Source organism: Podarcis pityusensis (genome assembly GCF_964106645.2).
Source record: "Podarcis pityusensis genome assembly, chromosome: 5".
Taxonomy (NCBI): Eukaryota; Metazoa; Chordata; class Lepidosauria; order Squamata; family Lacertidae; genus Podarcis; species Podarcis pityusensis.
The window spans coordinates 87,230,823-87,245,911 of record NC_138032.1 but is presented as its reverse complement, the minus strand read 5'-3'; the positions used below and the strand labels follow the sequence as shown (position 1 = coordinate 87,245,911).

Below are 15,089 nucleotides of genomic sequence, written 5' to 3'. Positions count from 1 at the left end.
GCCCTCTTAATTTGGCAGTTAACTTCACCATTTCAGTATAGTCCATCACCTCAGACGTTCTTGTTACATACATTCACTTTTGTTTCAGCTTGTCACTTGCTGTCAGATTTTTATTTTTGTTGTTAAGTTGCTTTGAGGCTCCTTTGTTGCAAAAAGCAAAGAATAAATTAAACTAGTGACAACAACATCTCTCAGACGTAATATTCAAGCTCACTGCGCTATGAGGTAGAACGAACACATCCTGACTGAAATCAGTAATTTCATCCAATGCTGACCAACTGCCACAGAGAAGACTACAGAAGTGTTGCTTCTCGACAATTTCAGAACTTACGCGCCAATGTTCTGTAAAGACTTCCAACAGCCTATGGATTACAGGAGCCTCTCCTGGCAACCTGAAAGCTTCCAAGTAGAGTCGCAGGGCTTCGTCTAATCGCAAGCCTTGAAAACCGAAAGTCCTGAAACATGAGCAGCAAAAGTGGCTTGAAGAAAGTAGCTTGCAAGCAGTCACATACCCCAAAATCTTTAAGGGTCAAAATACAGAAAAGTTTTCCAAACTATGACTTGACAGTATGGAGTTCAATTTCTCTAGGCTTTGGTTTTTTTCTGTTTTAATGTACAGTCTACAATGATGCTATGGGACGCGGGTGGCGCTGTGGGTTAAACCACAGAGCCTAGGACTTGACGATCAGAAGGTTGGCGGTTCGAATCCCCGCGACGGGGTGAGCTCCCATTATTCGGTCCCAGCTCCTGCCAACCTAGCAGTTCGAAAGCATGTCAAAGTGCAAGTAGATAAATAGGTACTGCTCCAGGGGGAAGGTAAACAGCGTTTCTGTGCACTGCTCTGGTTCGTCAGAAGCGGCTTAGTCATGCTGGCCACATGACCCAGAAGCTGTCTGCGGACAAACACCGGCTCCCTCGGCCAATAAAGCAAGATGAGCACCGCAACCCCAGAGTCGGTCACGACTGGACCTAATGGTCAGGGGTCCTTTTACCTTTACCTACAATGATGCTAAACATCCTGGCAAAGGAAAGGAGATGAGGATAGCATTGCTTTGCACCACAGAGTAGCTCACCCATGCCATAAGGCTCAGCCAACCTCGGGTGCTCTTGCTGAAAGCTATTCTCTCTCACTTTTGTCTAAGAGTCAGCATTTTTTATTTGTAATTATTTATCAAATGGTTCCAGGATGGGTTACAAAAATACAGGGTGGAATCCAATGTTGTGCTCTGCATGTCAGCAGAAGCATTTCTGTTTGTCAGACAGAATGAGCCCCCTCATCCTCCCCCAGTACACTGTTCTGGGGATTCTCCTGACCCTCCAGAGAGGATTTGGTTGGGAGGGGGTTGCAAAGGATGCACAAGAGGAAGGGGGGAAAGCAGCATTGCACTAGCAGGAGCCCTTGCACTGATTTCTGCTAGCGTGCTGGGTTAGCTTAATCCAGGCCATAACCATTAAATTAAATTACAATGCAAAATAAAAATAATGAAATAAAAAACACTAATTATGAAGTTAAAACAACAACAACACAGCACCACAGAATGTATTGTAATTACGTTTATTAAAATCAAGGTCCTTTGAAAGCAGGCTACCTCTATGGTGGTTAGAGCTAAGGGTTTCATGCAGTGAATAATTCAGAAGATCCAGAACACAATCCAGAAGGTGAATTTTCCCATGCCAGGACTTTCTAACCGGTTTCCTGTTTATGACCAATCCAAACGTTTCTACTCACCCCACAAAACTTTCCAGCAAGTCTACGTTCTTCCGGTCACTCACAAATTCTCCAATCATTTTCTTGTCCAGTCGAGGATTCTCCCTCAGCCACTTTGCTACTTCATTATTATCCATGGGGGTAGCCAAGAGGTTTTTCTCCTGAAGAAACTGTATCCCTTTCTTTGGCTTTTGATTGAACAGCTCTGAACCACTTATCAAGAGCTAGAAAAAGTCAAAACAATATAATTAACAGAAGACATCCTACATAGTCCTACATAGTTTATATTATCCTAATAGCCAATTTGTGTCATATCTTCAACAACCTATTTCCTTTAGGCTTTTAGATTTGCATTTTACCTTCTGACTAAAGTCCTCTGTGATGCAACACATTCATAAAAAGCAACTTTTGAAATGTGTTCTTTGTTATAAAAGCCTGTTTCAGTATTTTCAAATAGAATAGAAAGTATTTGTCTTTGTTTTTGGCGGTAAGGTCGAATGTTGAAAATGTTGAAAATGAGAGTCTAATTGTTTTCATCTAATACTATCCACATAAAATGTTGCAGCAGGATGATAACTTTGTTTTGCTTTAGGAATAATTCAGCACAAGGTGTGCCCTAGTCTTTCAAAACCTAAAGTAGTAAGAGATGATCCAAAAACAATTTAAGACAACCAGGTCTCTATTGTCACAGCAATTCAAATATTGTCAATATATAAATAAAATTTAACAAGTTCATCTTTTAAGGTTCATCTTCTAAAGGGATATGGCCACTTGTTGAATAACACAGAGAGCGTACATGTTAACCATTATTCACATTTGTCAAAACTGGGTTTCTGAAGCTCAGGAATACGTAATACAAGTAGATAATGTCATAAGCAGCTACCCAAGAGAGGGTTAACTAAAAGGTTGTGTGTGACTAGAGATCAAACACAAACATCTATGTGAACTTTACTAAAGCACCAGAATAAATGTCAGTCCTCGGTTACTGCCCATCACTAACAGGAAACAACACTTTGATGACTGTAAGACCAATTCCTATGGATACGTACAAAACAGCATCCTTCTTTGTTCCTCTGGCAAAGTCCTGCTTCCCACAATATCTCACCAGGTACAGCAGTCACCGCAACACAATTTTCAATTACTGGTTATTGGCATTCAAGATTCAAAACATAACAGCTTCATGCAAGAACACCTCATTTGAAAGCAGGTTCAGAAAGAAAAAGGTTCCACCCTGTGGAATGCCCTCCTATCAGATGTCAAACAGATGAACAACTATTTGACTTTTTGAAGACATCCGAAGGCAGCCCTGCTCAGGGAAGTTTTTACTGGTTGATGTTTTATTGTTCTTTTAATACTTTGCTGGCAACCCAGTCAGGTGGGTGGGGTACAAATAATAAAAGTATGTATGTATGTATTTAAAATACAGTCAAAACACACATCATGCTCCTCTAATATATCTTATGTTTTAAAATTGTAAGTCTGAGGGCAAAGTCTGTTCTTAATTGTATGTGTCATGTCTACTCACATATCTTTCAGATCAACAGCATGCCTTACCTTCTTTTTGCTCTTAATCATTATCAATTCATGTGTTGTGGGTAGGACGCAGGAAAAGCGAGTAGGCTTCTTTGGAATGGTCTTTTCTGCTAAAAACAAAAGCAGAATGTTTTCACAGTGGATCCTTTCCCACATTTCCCATGATTTACAATATACAGATAAAAACTACTCTCTTTCCACATGACCCCAGCCCACAACCCCATCCCAGCATCAATGCTTTTCTCTATAAGCCCAAGTCTTGCAAGGGACTACTTCACACGTCACAGTAGATGGAGGTACAAAGCAAAACATATTCTCCCATGTAATTTGAGAAAGTAGCTATCTTCCCCCGTCACTTTGTTTATACAGTGGAAACACAATGTAGGCAACCACAAGTAATGGGGGAAAGGGCAAGTAAACATGTAGCTGCCTCACACATTATGGGATAGAATAAGGTATAGAATATATTTTAAATCATGTACTTACTTCTACTGTAACAAATGACATGATCCAGTGACATTTAACCACCCTCATCCCAAATCTACAAACGCCTGACTCAATATATAGAACATGAAAGGAAACGCGCATCATTTAAATGCTTCAGTGCTGCCAGAGACCTCAGGCTGTAGTACAGCTACAGAATGGCAAAAAGAAGTCAACATTTGAAGTGTCCATTGCACACAAATGTTCATCATTTACCTGCGTTATTTCCCAACTCCAAATTCAGACTGTCTTGCTGCTTCATGTGGCTGGCTGTCAAGGAGCCATTAGTGTCTGGCAATTCTGCACCGGGTGATTTGCCATCTGTCAGCAGCCCCTCGACAACTAGAGGGGAAAGAAGAGAACCAGAGTTATCCAGGACAAAGTTTTAAAGTCACCGTGTTATTAAGCAGATACAGTTATTCCTCACTCTGAAGAAACCTAACCATTCGCCTTCAAAGAGAGGAAATATGATTCAACAGAGAATGAATATCCACAGACCAGCTCAAATTCATGCACAAAATTAAAAAATGGAAATGATGAATTAATTCCTTGTTGAGAAAAATCCGATAGAAAGCAAGAAGGCATCATTTAAGAAGTTTTGAAGCATTCAGGTCAAGGTTAGGAAGGAGGATTTATGGAAAAAGGTAGCAGTATTGTCTAGAACACAGTCAGGAAGGACAGTCGTTACTATAAAATTAAGATGAAGGCACCAAATAAAAGGTTCTCACTATGGGTTGTTTCTTTGATGTTACAGGGAGTTTCTGTACTTGGTTTTAGTGCTTCCTTCTCCTGCTGGTAGATGCTGCTGAGCACTTTGGCTTGGCATTGTGCTTCTGTACTATCTATCACTGTCAGTAATGCTTCAAGGGACAGCAGGTGAGTAGTGTACAGTTGTCCAGAAACAGGAAAGGCATTCTGGGAAAATCAAGCATAGCTAAGCATTAAATTAGGTTTAATCATTTGAGCAAGGAAAACTACTCACACAGAAGCTGTTCAGCCCCAAAGCTCTGCGCCCCCACGCAAACCTCCCTAACATTGTCCCGTTCCTCAAAAAATCCTTCCCCTGCAAATAACCTGTTCTCTCTCAGGTTGCCCATTAAAGGTAAAACTTCACTAAGACTCTGAAATGGATTTATACTTTGTGGTGGAAGGCAAGTTCGCTGCATTTACACCTATGTTTCCTACAGGTAACATTTGAAGGATGAAGGAACAATGCCCATCACCAAACCTTCAGTAAGACACCTATCAGAGAGTCAGTCAATTACAGCTCTTTGTAATACATCAGCTGTGAAGCCTCATGTGTTTGGTGATAGAAGCCCTAAACACTTTGTGTTCCTCACAATGCTCCAATCAAATATGTCTGTTGTTCTAAAGAAAGAATCCCTATGCTAAAAGTACATGTGACAGGAGACTTATGATCGATTCTCCTGCTGTTTTTCATGATTTAAACACAGCTTGGGGGTGAGATCCAGCTGAGATACTGTGCAATTATTTTTCATGCCCTCTACCAAAGGTGATTACATCCTGTGACGGCAAGACTAGAGATACCTTACTGAACGAGGGTTACCCACACCTCCCCACCTGCCATGGTTCTGATCAGACCAACCACCAACACATCAGCACATGGCTGATATTTCATTCTTCAAACACACTCAGATCTAGTTACATCTGTATTATTGTTTTTTTGCTGAGCAATCCTAATGGAAAGACAAGAGCAAAATAGCTCATTTTCAGGACCTTGGATAGCAGTTTGGTGAGGTCTTCAAAGAGGTTAGCACAATAATAGTCACAGTCATAATTTATGTACAGCTCAGTGACAAAACTAGGAATCCTCCAGAGTTGAACTATGGCCTCCAGGGCCATCTCCTTCATCTCATAGGGCATCTTGGGGTTTTCCACTGTGATAATTTCCATCAGCTTCTTTATGTACATCTGGTAGACAAGAGAGACGAGTTCAGTATATAGGATGCAAAACAAGGCAGAGTATTTAATTTCATTTGGGACACCAGTTTACACATAGCACAACTAAACCATCCATAAGCACAAAGGTGAGAAACTATATTTCTGATGAGAGCTGGATTCCTTTGAAGGCAACTTGTTGGAGTCACATGCCAGCAATGGCAGGGCTAGAATGAGTGATGGAACAACACCCCTTCTCTTTCTTTCTTTCTTTCTTTCTTTCTGCCACCCACTTTCCCTATTTTCCCCCTCCATACCGTCAGGATGAGATTATGCCAAGGACCACATGAAAAGAGGCCAAAGGTGGCATGCAGCTCATGGGTCACTGACTACTGACTCCTAGTTTATTGCTATGTGGCCAATCCTCAGGGAGTCCAGGCAAAGAGTCGGGCTTGTGTGCTCCTCCTTCCATTTATTCCCATTTCAAATAACTTTAATTGAAAGAACCAGGATTTCTGGTTCACATGCAACGCTATGTTGAGATTCTTTGAAACTAAAACTAGGGTCAGTAGGGAAGCATGCAAATCTGCCCATGACTGCTGCTCAGATTCCAACATTCCAATCAAGGCAACTATAGATCTGAGTGCTGCTTCTATGGGAGATGACAGGGAGAGAGACCAAGCAACCACCACTTCTGTCACTGGGCCTAGTCTTCCCAGGCACAGCACCTTCCAATCTTCAGAAAGTCACAAGGTCACCTCCAGTTCCCACACACTTTCCTAAATTCTTAGACAGGATTTCATACACATCCATGAACAAAGCCACAAAGTTGTTTAAATTACCTCCTCCAAATACAAGACTCACCTCCAGTTGGAATTTCAGGTGTTCTCTCATACTCTCAAAGAGGAGGAAGCAAAGTCTAAGTGAAGCTGAATACAGATTGAGTCGCTCCACATTCAGTAACTAGGAAAGAATTAGAAGTTGAAAGATTGTTAGTGGAGAGATATTCATTTTCCCTCTATTTGAAAAGCAAACTAAAACTGCAATGTAAGTGTTTATTCCAGACCACACTAACACAAGGCCTATATCCCTACAGATATTGCCTAATAGACATAAGACTACGATAATTCCAAAACTCACTTGAAAGAGATATCGACATAATTCTTCTTTCACCAGTCCTAGGAGAGATGGACAGTTTGCAACAGAGGTCAACTCCAGGGCAACAGTGAGCAGCTGCAACCCCATGTGGATCATCACTTCTGAGTTGTGGCGATCGTGTGGGTTAGTGAGAGAGATGAGGAAGCGGAGTAGTTCTCGGATACAGGGCAACCCATAGGGTACTAACGCTGTGCCTGGAATGGGGAGGGAGTATAAGTAGAAAGGTCACAATTATAGCACTTCTGAGCCAACCTCTTTCCAATAAGCCCAAGAGATTTTTTAAATAAAAATATTACTGATAAAGACAAATGCTAGGTACTTCCCCCCGCCCCCCATCAATGAGTGGGATGGATAGAAGCAAACAAAACTTGCTTTTATTTCAAAGCACTCACCTTCTTTCTGAGAGCACTGGGTAAACCTCACTCCCCGGGGATTGACATAGTCCATGTCATGAACAGACGCAGAGTCTGAGTGTTCAGCTACAGATGTACACTCCTCCAGAACTTCAGGGATAGACTCCACTGAGGCAGATGGCGTCTTTTCTTCCCGGGGGCATTCATTCTTTAGTCACACAAATTAACAATACAGGAAAATTAGTATAAGCTATCATTGCTGCATGAACAGTTCATTGACACAAGCAACCCTATTCATTCAGATAATATCAATTTTCATAATCAGACTACGTACCTCAATGTTTGGCTGAGTGGCTAGACATCAGACATCTAAATTAGCAGCAAAGGCTGGTCTATATTTGAAGGCTAGGCTACTTATACTGTTGTGGAATTGCTCTGCTACTTCAGAATGTGTGTGTTATTCTTAACCCAAACCTATCCAACCAGTTGAAGACCAGAGTAGCCTGAACTTTCCTGTAGGTCAGCTGATTGTACAAACTATATTCCAGATGAGCAGTTTATCAGAAACTAGCTTAAGTTCATACCTGGGGCTCTAGCTGTTCTCTAGCTCTAGACTCAGTTAAAGGCACTGATGTACTGATTCCTAAAGGGTTGACCAACTGCAAGTCCGTAAGATCTTCCTTAGAGCTGATCTGAGAGGAGCTCTCTAAGCCACTGTCAGTGGAAGGGCTGACTGTAGTAGATGCGTTTTCTGAACTTCCAGATGAGACGGGAGAAGGTACATCAATGAAATTAACTCCACCTGTTGATAAGAAACAGCAGCATTAAGTAGTAGCTATGCACCCATTATGAAGCAGCTCAGGACCACATTCCCACTTGTGTATGCACAGTACATTGGGTTGCCACTAATTACTTCGCCTGACACAGAACACAGTGGCCTGCCTCACTGGAATGGGTTGCACAGAGTATACTCCACTGGGCTGCATTAGCTTCCTGTTGGCTTCTAGGCACAATTCAAGGTGCAATTCTATGAGTTCAGGAATTGCTAATTTAAAATTATTATTCTTGAAACACCTTTTAAAAATATGTGTAATGTTTTGTAATATAATCCCAAGTTTCTTAGCTATTTTCTTGATGAACTGAAAGCTTATTTGCTAATTGTTCATACTTTACTTGCTAATGGTTGTACCACTCTCAAATATCTTATGTCAAGCTAACAATGTATTTTGTAACTGTCGTATATTAAGTAGTAGATCTTTCAAAGATAGCAGCATTAAGGTGCCCTTTATATTGCCACTTATAATTTTTTCCCTATTCAGTTACAACCAAGCAGGAAGACTTTATTCGTCTCCCCTACAATCATGGAACAAAGATCCAGAGAGGTGGGGCAGATTTAGGTGGTTGCAACACAGGCAGTGGGCCACTCTGTCCAGCTATAATGTCCCAAAGACCAACAAGGAAGCCAACTGGTGTGGGGCTCCCAACAGTCACAGCTCTGTTCGTTCACCAACATCCATACTATTGTGTATTCTATGGTTGCAGAATCTTTGGATCAAGAACATGGTTAAGGTTATCATTAGAGTTGGGTTTCCATTTATATGTTATAACAGTTGCCATACCTGTCCCATTGGCAGCAAGCTGCTCTGTTCCTTGGGATACTTTGGCTACATGGCAAGAGTTCCGTGGCGATCTCTTCTGCTTTTTCCACTTTGATGAGTCACTCATTCCCCCTGCTCGCATTTTCAACTGTGAACAGCAAAACACATAGAATATCTCTTATAGCCTATTCACCGTCACAAGAGAATTGGCAACAGCATTTGATCAGACCTAGAACCCTACGATCATGCCAGCTTACCCATGCTTCCTATCGCATGACTCATGATCTAGCCCAACTTTAGTTGGAAATTCATTATCTGTGTATTACTTCAGTTTATAAAATATATTAAAAATTGTTAGCACAGATATGTCTAGGGCTGAGCCTGAATCTCATTGTTGTGTGCCTACGTATGTAAATGCAAACAAACAAACCACTCCTTCGACATTCTCCCACATTCTCGCATAACCAAGAAATGGAATCAAAAGCCAAGTTATGCAGGTGAGGAGAGCCTCAAGTTTGCTCTCAGTTGCTCTTGTTGAGTTCTCTGGGACCAATTAAACAAGTTGCAAACTGGGATACAGTTGAAGAGGATGGCGTTACAAAGTTTTTAAAAACAGGTAAAAATGTTTCTGTAGTGGAGACATCTTTCTTCTCTGTTCACAAATATTTCTTTATTCTTTTGTTGGCAGGCTCCGATCATCATCCTCCCACACACAAAGAAGAGCTTAAGTTGTTTAGTGGCTGTGTGGCATTGCCTGGATCAGTGGCGTAGCGTGGGGGGTGCAGGGGGGGCCGGCCACACCGGGCGCAACATCTAGGGGTTAGGGTTAGGGGGTGCAAATCCACGGGTTAGGGGGCGCAAATTACTTGCCTTGCCCCGGGTGCTGACAACCCACGCTACACCACTGCCTGGATATATGTGCAGCATTACATTATGGGCTGCCAGCTTTTCTTTATTACATGGATTTTAGAATCCCACGAAACTGTTGTGAAAAAATAAATCATAGGCCTTTTGACTAGTTACATTCCCCTACTATTTCTTAGCATGCTTCCAGAAGGCCTACCCAAATATAATTTTGATTTAAAGCTGAAAATCTCTTTTGCAAATTAAAAAGCTACAAAGGCAGCATTACTCTTGAATGTAATGATAGCTATGTCTAAATAAAAACAGCGTTCTAATCCACCTTGAACATCTTTGTTGTAAACAAAAGGAAACTTAATAGATTTAAGTGCATTTAATCACATAATAAATCATTTATTTAAATAAGCACTGCAATTTTGCTCTGCTTCTGGAACTGGGGTGGGGGACCCTCTGGCCTGTGAGTCATATTTGGCCTGCTGCAGGTCCCAATTTAGTTCACAAGGCTGTTCTCACCATATTAGGCCCCCCTGTGACATCAGGTGTGGGGCAGGCAGAAGCACAGCCAGTCCCTACATAAACTAGGCTTGAAGATACTGCTCATCAGAAGCCCTGTGTGGTGCTTTAAAGTCCTGGTGGTCATCACCTGGCAGCAAGCGATGGACAGGTGAGTGGCCCTGCCTCCTACCAAATTTGGCCTGTGGATGGTAGGGGGGAAAGGATTAGGCCCAGCAGCCAGATCAGGTTCCCCATGCCTACTCGAGAGATGCAAAAACACTCACATCAAACTCTGATGGAGAAAAGAAAGTGAGAAATAGAAGCATACCACCTGAGATACGAGCAGGTCACTTAGCACCAAAACACAAGTTCTAACTCCTAATCTTGAAGTGGCATGATCTCAGCTATACTCAGTATATTTGATCTATTTATTTTAAGGGGCGTGTAGGCAAGGCATACATACATACATACATACATACATACATACATAATTTTATTTGTATGCCGCCTTTCCACAATAACTGTGCTCAAGGTGGCTTACAACATGAAAAGATACATATCTGCAACACAACAAAAGTAGTCATAAACAATAAACAAAACATTAAAAAACACACAACCAAACTGAACAATTTCTGCAACAAGATCTATAGCAAAGATACAAAAAACCATCAGCAACAACATCCAACCCACAACAACACCCCAGCCCATGAGTCAGCAGCGTCAGTTTTTGCAGCTGGAGTTAGTCAGGGCCCCACCCACACAGGTCAGGTGGGAAAAGACCCACAAGGCCGGAAGAAGGTATTCCAGGACTCACAGCCAAGACAGCAAGAACATTGCTTTGCAGGGGAAATACCACTCATTTTAAATTATTACCCTGCCTTTCAATTCTATGATCTTCCATGATGACTTATAATAGAACAAAAACTTGAAAATACCTAAGCACACAAACACTAAAACTGAAGAACATCAGCAAAAACTATAAATTCAGCAACTGGCAGCATGATGAAGATGATGATGATGATGATTTTTAAAGAAAAGGTCTGTGGAAAATAAAAGGAACTTCAGCCAGCACCTAGAACTCATTAAACTTGGCACCAGGTGAGCTTCACTAGAAGATATTTCCCAGGGCAGGGGACTTCAACTAACAGGCCCCTTCCCTGATCACCACCACCCCCTCCGCTTACAGCAAACACACCCAGAGGAGGACCTTAGCTGATTATTTTAATAGCTGGATAGGTGAGCAGGCAGTTGCTTTTAAAAAAAGGGCCCAAGTTGTACTGGACTTCAAAAGGTTAAAACCAACAAAATGAATTGTATTTGGAGATGGACTTAAGGATCAGTGAAATTGCTTTAGAATTTGTGAGGTATGCGCTGCCCAGCTGCCCCCATTCCACAGTCCAGCAGCTGTATTTGGACCAAATGGCATTTTCAAGTAATCTTCAAGGGCAGCACATAATACACTGCAGTAGTCTTATTTGGATGCTACTAGAGCATGTATAATTATGGCCAAGAGGAGTTCTTAGCTAGTGGAAAGCACTAAGTGCCACTGATGACACTTAATAATAATAATAATAATAATAAATTTTATTTATATCCCGCCCTCCCCAGCCGAAGCCGGGCTCAGGGGGGCTAACAACACTAAAATAGTGCAACATTATAAAAACATCAAAGAATTAATTAAAATCAAAATTGATGGCAACCATAAACTAAAGTATTGTAAAGATTGCCAAAGGAGGGAGTCAGGCTGCGCCCTGACCAAAGGCCTGGTGGAACAGCTCTGTCTTGCAGGCCCTGCGGAAAGATGTCAAGTCCTGGAGGGCCCTTGTCTCTTGTGACAGAGCGTTCCACCAGGATGGAGCCGCAGCCGAAAAAGCCCTGGCTCTAGTTGAGGCCAGCCTAACCTCTCTGAGGCCTGGGACCTTCAAGATGTTTTTATTTGAAGACCGTAAGTTCCTCTGTGGGGCATACCAGGAGAGGCGGTCCCGTAGATACGAGGGTCCTAGGCCGTATAGGGCTTTGAAGGTTAAAACCAGCACCTTAAACCTGATCCTGTACTCCACCGGGAGCCAGTGCAGCTGGTATAGCACCGGATGAATGTGATCCCGCAGCGAAGACCCCGTAAGGAGTCTCGCTGCGGCATTCTGCACCCGCTGGAGTTTCTGGGTCAGTCTCAGGGGCAGCCCCACGTAGAGCGAGTTACAATAATCCAGTCTGGAGGTGACCGTCGCGTGGATCACAGTGGCTAGGTCAGGGCGAGAGAGGTAAGGAGCCAACTGCTTAGCTTGGCGGAGATGAAAAAATGCCGCCTTTTTTATAGCTGCAATCTGCGCCTCCATGGAGAGGGAGGTATCGAAGATTACACCCAAACTCTTAACGGACGGTGCTGGCACTAATTGCACCCCCGCAAGAGATGGGAGTTGCCCCCTCAATCCCATATCGTCCCGTCCCAGCCAGAGGACCTCTGTCTTCGAAGGATTTAACTTCAACCGGCTCCCACGTAACCATCCAGCCACAGCTTCCAAGCATCTGATCAGTGTGTCTGGGGCCGAGTCAGGATGGCCATCCATCAACAGATAGAGTTGGGTGTCATCAGCATACTGATGGCAGCCCAGCCCAAAACTCCGGACAAGCTGGGCGAGGGGGCGCATAAAGATGTTAAAAAGCATCGGGGAGAGTATCGCACCCTGGGGCACTCCACACACCAAGGAGATCTGGTCCTGTCTCTGGGTGTCTAACAACAACCTTAAGATGTGAACCCAATTCTTTAGGGGGAATACAATACCATCCAGACAGTACATCCATCTTATCTGGATTGAGCTTCAATTTATTGGCACTTATACTGTCCACTACTGATCTCAGACACCAATTCAGCACATCTGCTGCCTCACTTGAATTTGATGAAAATGGGGGGGGGGGGTCAGAGGTGGTCATCATCAGCACATTAATTAGAGTCAAGTATCAGCACTTTATGATCTCACTTATTGGTTTCATGCAGATGACAGTATGGGAGGCAGAACCCATGGCACAAGTAGCTCAGAACAGAGTAACAGGATCAAAGTATCACCTACTGAAACTAGCCATACAGATAAGAATACAACCACTGGAGCATTTTGCAGTCAATCCTCACCCAACCTCCAGTCCACAAAGGGACATGGTGGATGAACTCAAAAACCACTAAGAGGTCTAGGAGAATTAACAGGGTCACATTCCTCCTGTCCTTCTTCCAATACTGATAATCTAGAAACAGATATACAGCCCTTCTCTTAAAAGGGAACATTTGTGACAAGCCAACACTAAGAAAACTTTTAAGGATTAAAGGACACCTTCTTCAGGAGTGGTCTCATGACTGTCCCCCTTCAATACAACCAGGACCACCTTCTGTGTAAATGAAGCAATAACTAACTCATGGAACCAGTCAGTCATCATGAGATGCTAGCCAGGAAGTGCAAGGTTTGAGCAAACAGATAATATATCACACACCTCCAAGAAACTTGTCCACATCATCAGGCCTCAAAAACTGAAATTAATACAATTTCTAAATGGATGATGTTCTAAACACATTCACTGACTGGACTGCTGACATGGTGCCATCCAAGTTGAGGTAGACACAAGCTTTTCTATTCCTGACGTGCTTAGCAAATAAATCATGGTGCTATTGAGGGTTCCTTAAAATCAGAATGTAGACTGGAGAATGTAGACTGGGAAAAGCTTCACTGGGCTGCAACCATGCAGATGCAATCGTGAGGAAAAAAAAGTATTGCTTATTTGGCACCATCTCTGACATCAAGTAGGCTCACACAGTGTTAGAACAGTTATGGCCCAAGTTTTATGTGCCTTGTGTTCAAGTTGTTATCACATCTGCTTTGCTGCCTCCTGCACCCTTGTGTAACAGGACGCCAAATGGGCTGTATTCAGTGGAAGGGCACTTAGAAATGATCATCTTTATATCCCTAATCATCTACATATCCCACAATGTGAGCAGGGCTTCAACAGATGTAGCAGCCACATGAACTAGAAACATATACACACACGTTGCACTAAGGAATCCATCCAAAGCTTCTAGGGGCAGACCTAGAGCGTGAAATATGAAATTTAAATGTAATCCTCCTTCATCACGGACATAAAATGAAATCTCACAATTTGCATTGCAATTTATGCCACTTGTTAGTTGCCTTATCCACAAAGAACAATCTAATCTGACATAAATCCTATGTGGAAAAGAAAAGTGTTCATCATGCAGCTCTAAATGGAACTCTTTAAACCACAATGGTTAAAATATGAAGTTTGAAGACGTGCCTTAAGCTCTCTGAATCCAGCTACATTAGAAGGGAAGGAATTTTATGTTAAATTATTATGAGTAATAATCAGTTTGGAAACATAACTCTAGCTCTGGCTAAACAACTTTGTAGAATAATGGCTACCTGGTAAGGGAAAGTGTGGATCCTGCATATTTGTGATACTGTTCTGCATATAGCTTTTCCTTTCCTGAATTACTAATGACTATCACATGGATGCAACTAGCTTGTTTTGTCCTGCTCTGGAGGACAGGACTCAAGCCAATGGGTTCAAGTTACAAGAATGGAGATTGCAACTAAACATCAGGAAGAACATTCTGATGGTAAGAGCTGTTCGATAGTGGAACAGATTCCCATGAGAGGTGGTGGACTTTCTGTCATTGGAGGTTTTTAAGCAGAAATTGGATGGCCTTCTATTATGCATGCTCTAGCTGAGATTCCTGCAATGCAGGGAGTTGGCCTAGATGACCCTTGGGGGGGGGGGTCCCTTCCAACTCTGCAATTCTATGATTCCATATACTAAGCCTTGTACCCTACCTTAGACAATGCATAAAACCTAGCAATATTTGCAGTTGCAGCCGGCTTCCCTGCCGCAAATAGTTATGACCACCCTCATTCATTTGTGCCAATATCTCCAGAAATTCATAAACTGCACTAAACTATAGCTTTCAAGATAGGAGATGGTAACTGGCCATCGATAGCACCA

General features: G+C 42.5%; 1 protein-coding gene across 8 annotated transcripts in view; it reads right to left on the bottom strand.

The window, feature by feature from the left end:
- Nucleotides 1–15,089, bottom strand: part of GBF1 (golgi brefeldin A resistant guanine nucleotide exchange factor 1) — an 84,122-nt gene that overhangs the window by 25,499 nt on the left and 43,534 nt on the right. For 7 of the 8 annotated variants that reach the window (XM_081005399.1, XM_081005404.1, XM_081005400.1 and 4 more), the window contains 11 exons: nucleotides 8,754–8,880; nucleotides 7,719–7,936; nucleotides 7,174–7,342; nucleotides 6,764–6,975; nucleotides 6,488–6,586; nucleotides 5,462–5,656; nucleotides 4,453–4,639; nucleotides 3,941–4,066; nucleotides 3,263–3,351; nucleotides 1,730–1,932; nucleotides 332–455 (listed from right to left, as the gene is read on the bottom strand). In XM_081005399.1, coding sequence (XP_080861525.1) covers nucleotides 332–455; nucleotides 1,730–1,932; nucleotides 3,263–3,351; nucleotides 3,941–4,066; nucleotides 4,453–4,639; nucleotides 5,462–5,656; nucleotides 6,488–6,586; nucleotides 6,764–6,975; nucleotides 7,174–7,342; nucleotides 7,719–7,936; nucleotides 8,754–8,880 — 1,749 coding nt within the window. The remainder of the gene's footprint in view (nucleotides 1–331; nucleotides 456–1,729; nucleotides 1,933–3,262; nucleotides 3,352–3,940; nucleotides 4,067–4,452; nucleotides 4,640–5,461; nucleotides 5,657–6,487; nucleotides 6,587–6,763; nucleotides 6,976–7,173; nucleotides 7,343–7,718; nucleotides 7,937–8,753; nucleotides 8,881–15,089) is intronic. The other variant, XM_081005401.1, reaches the window with a different exon arrangement.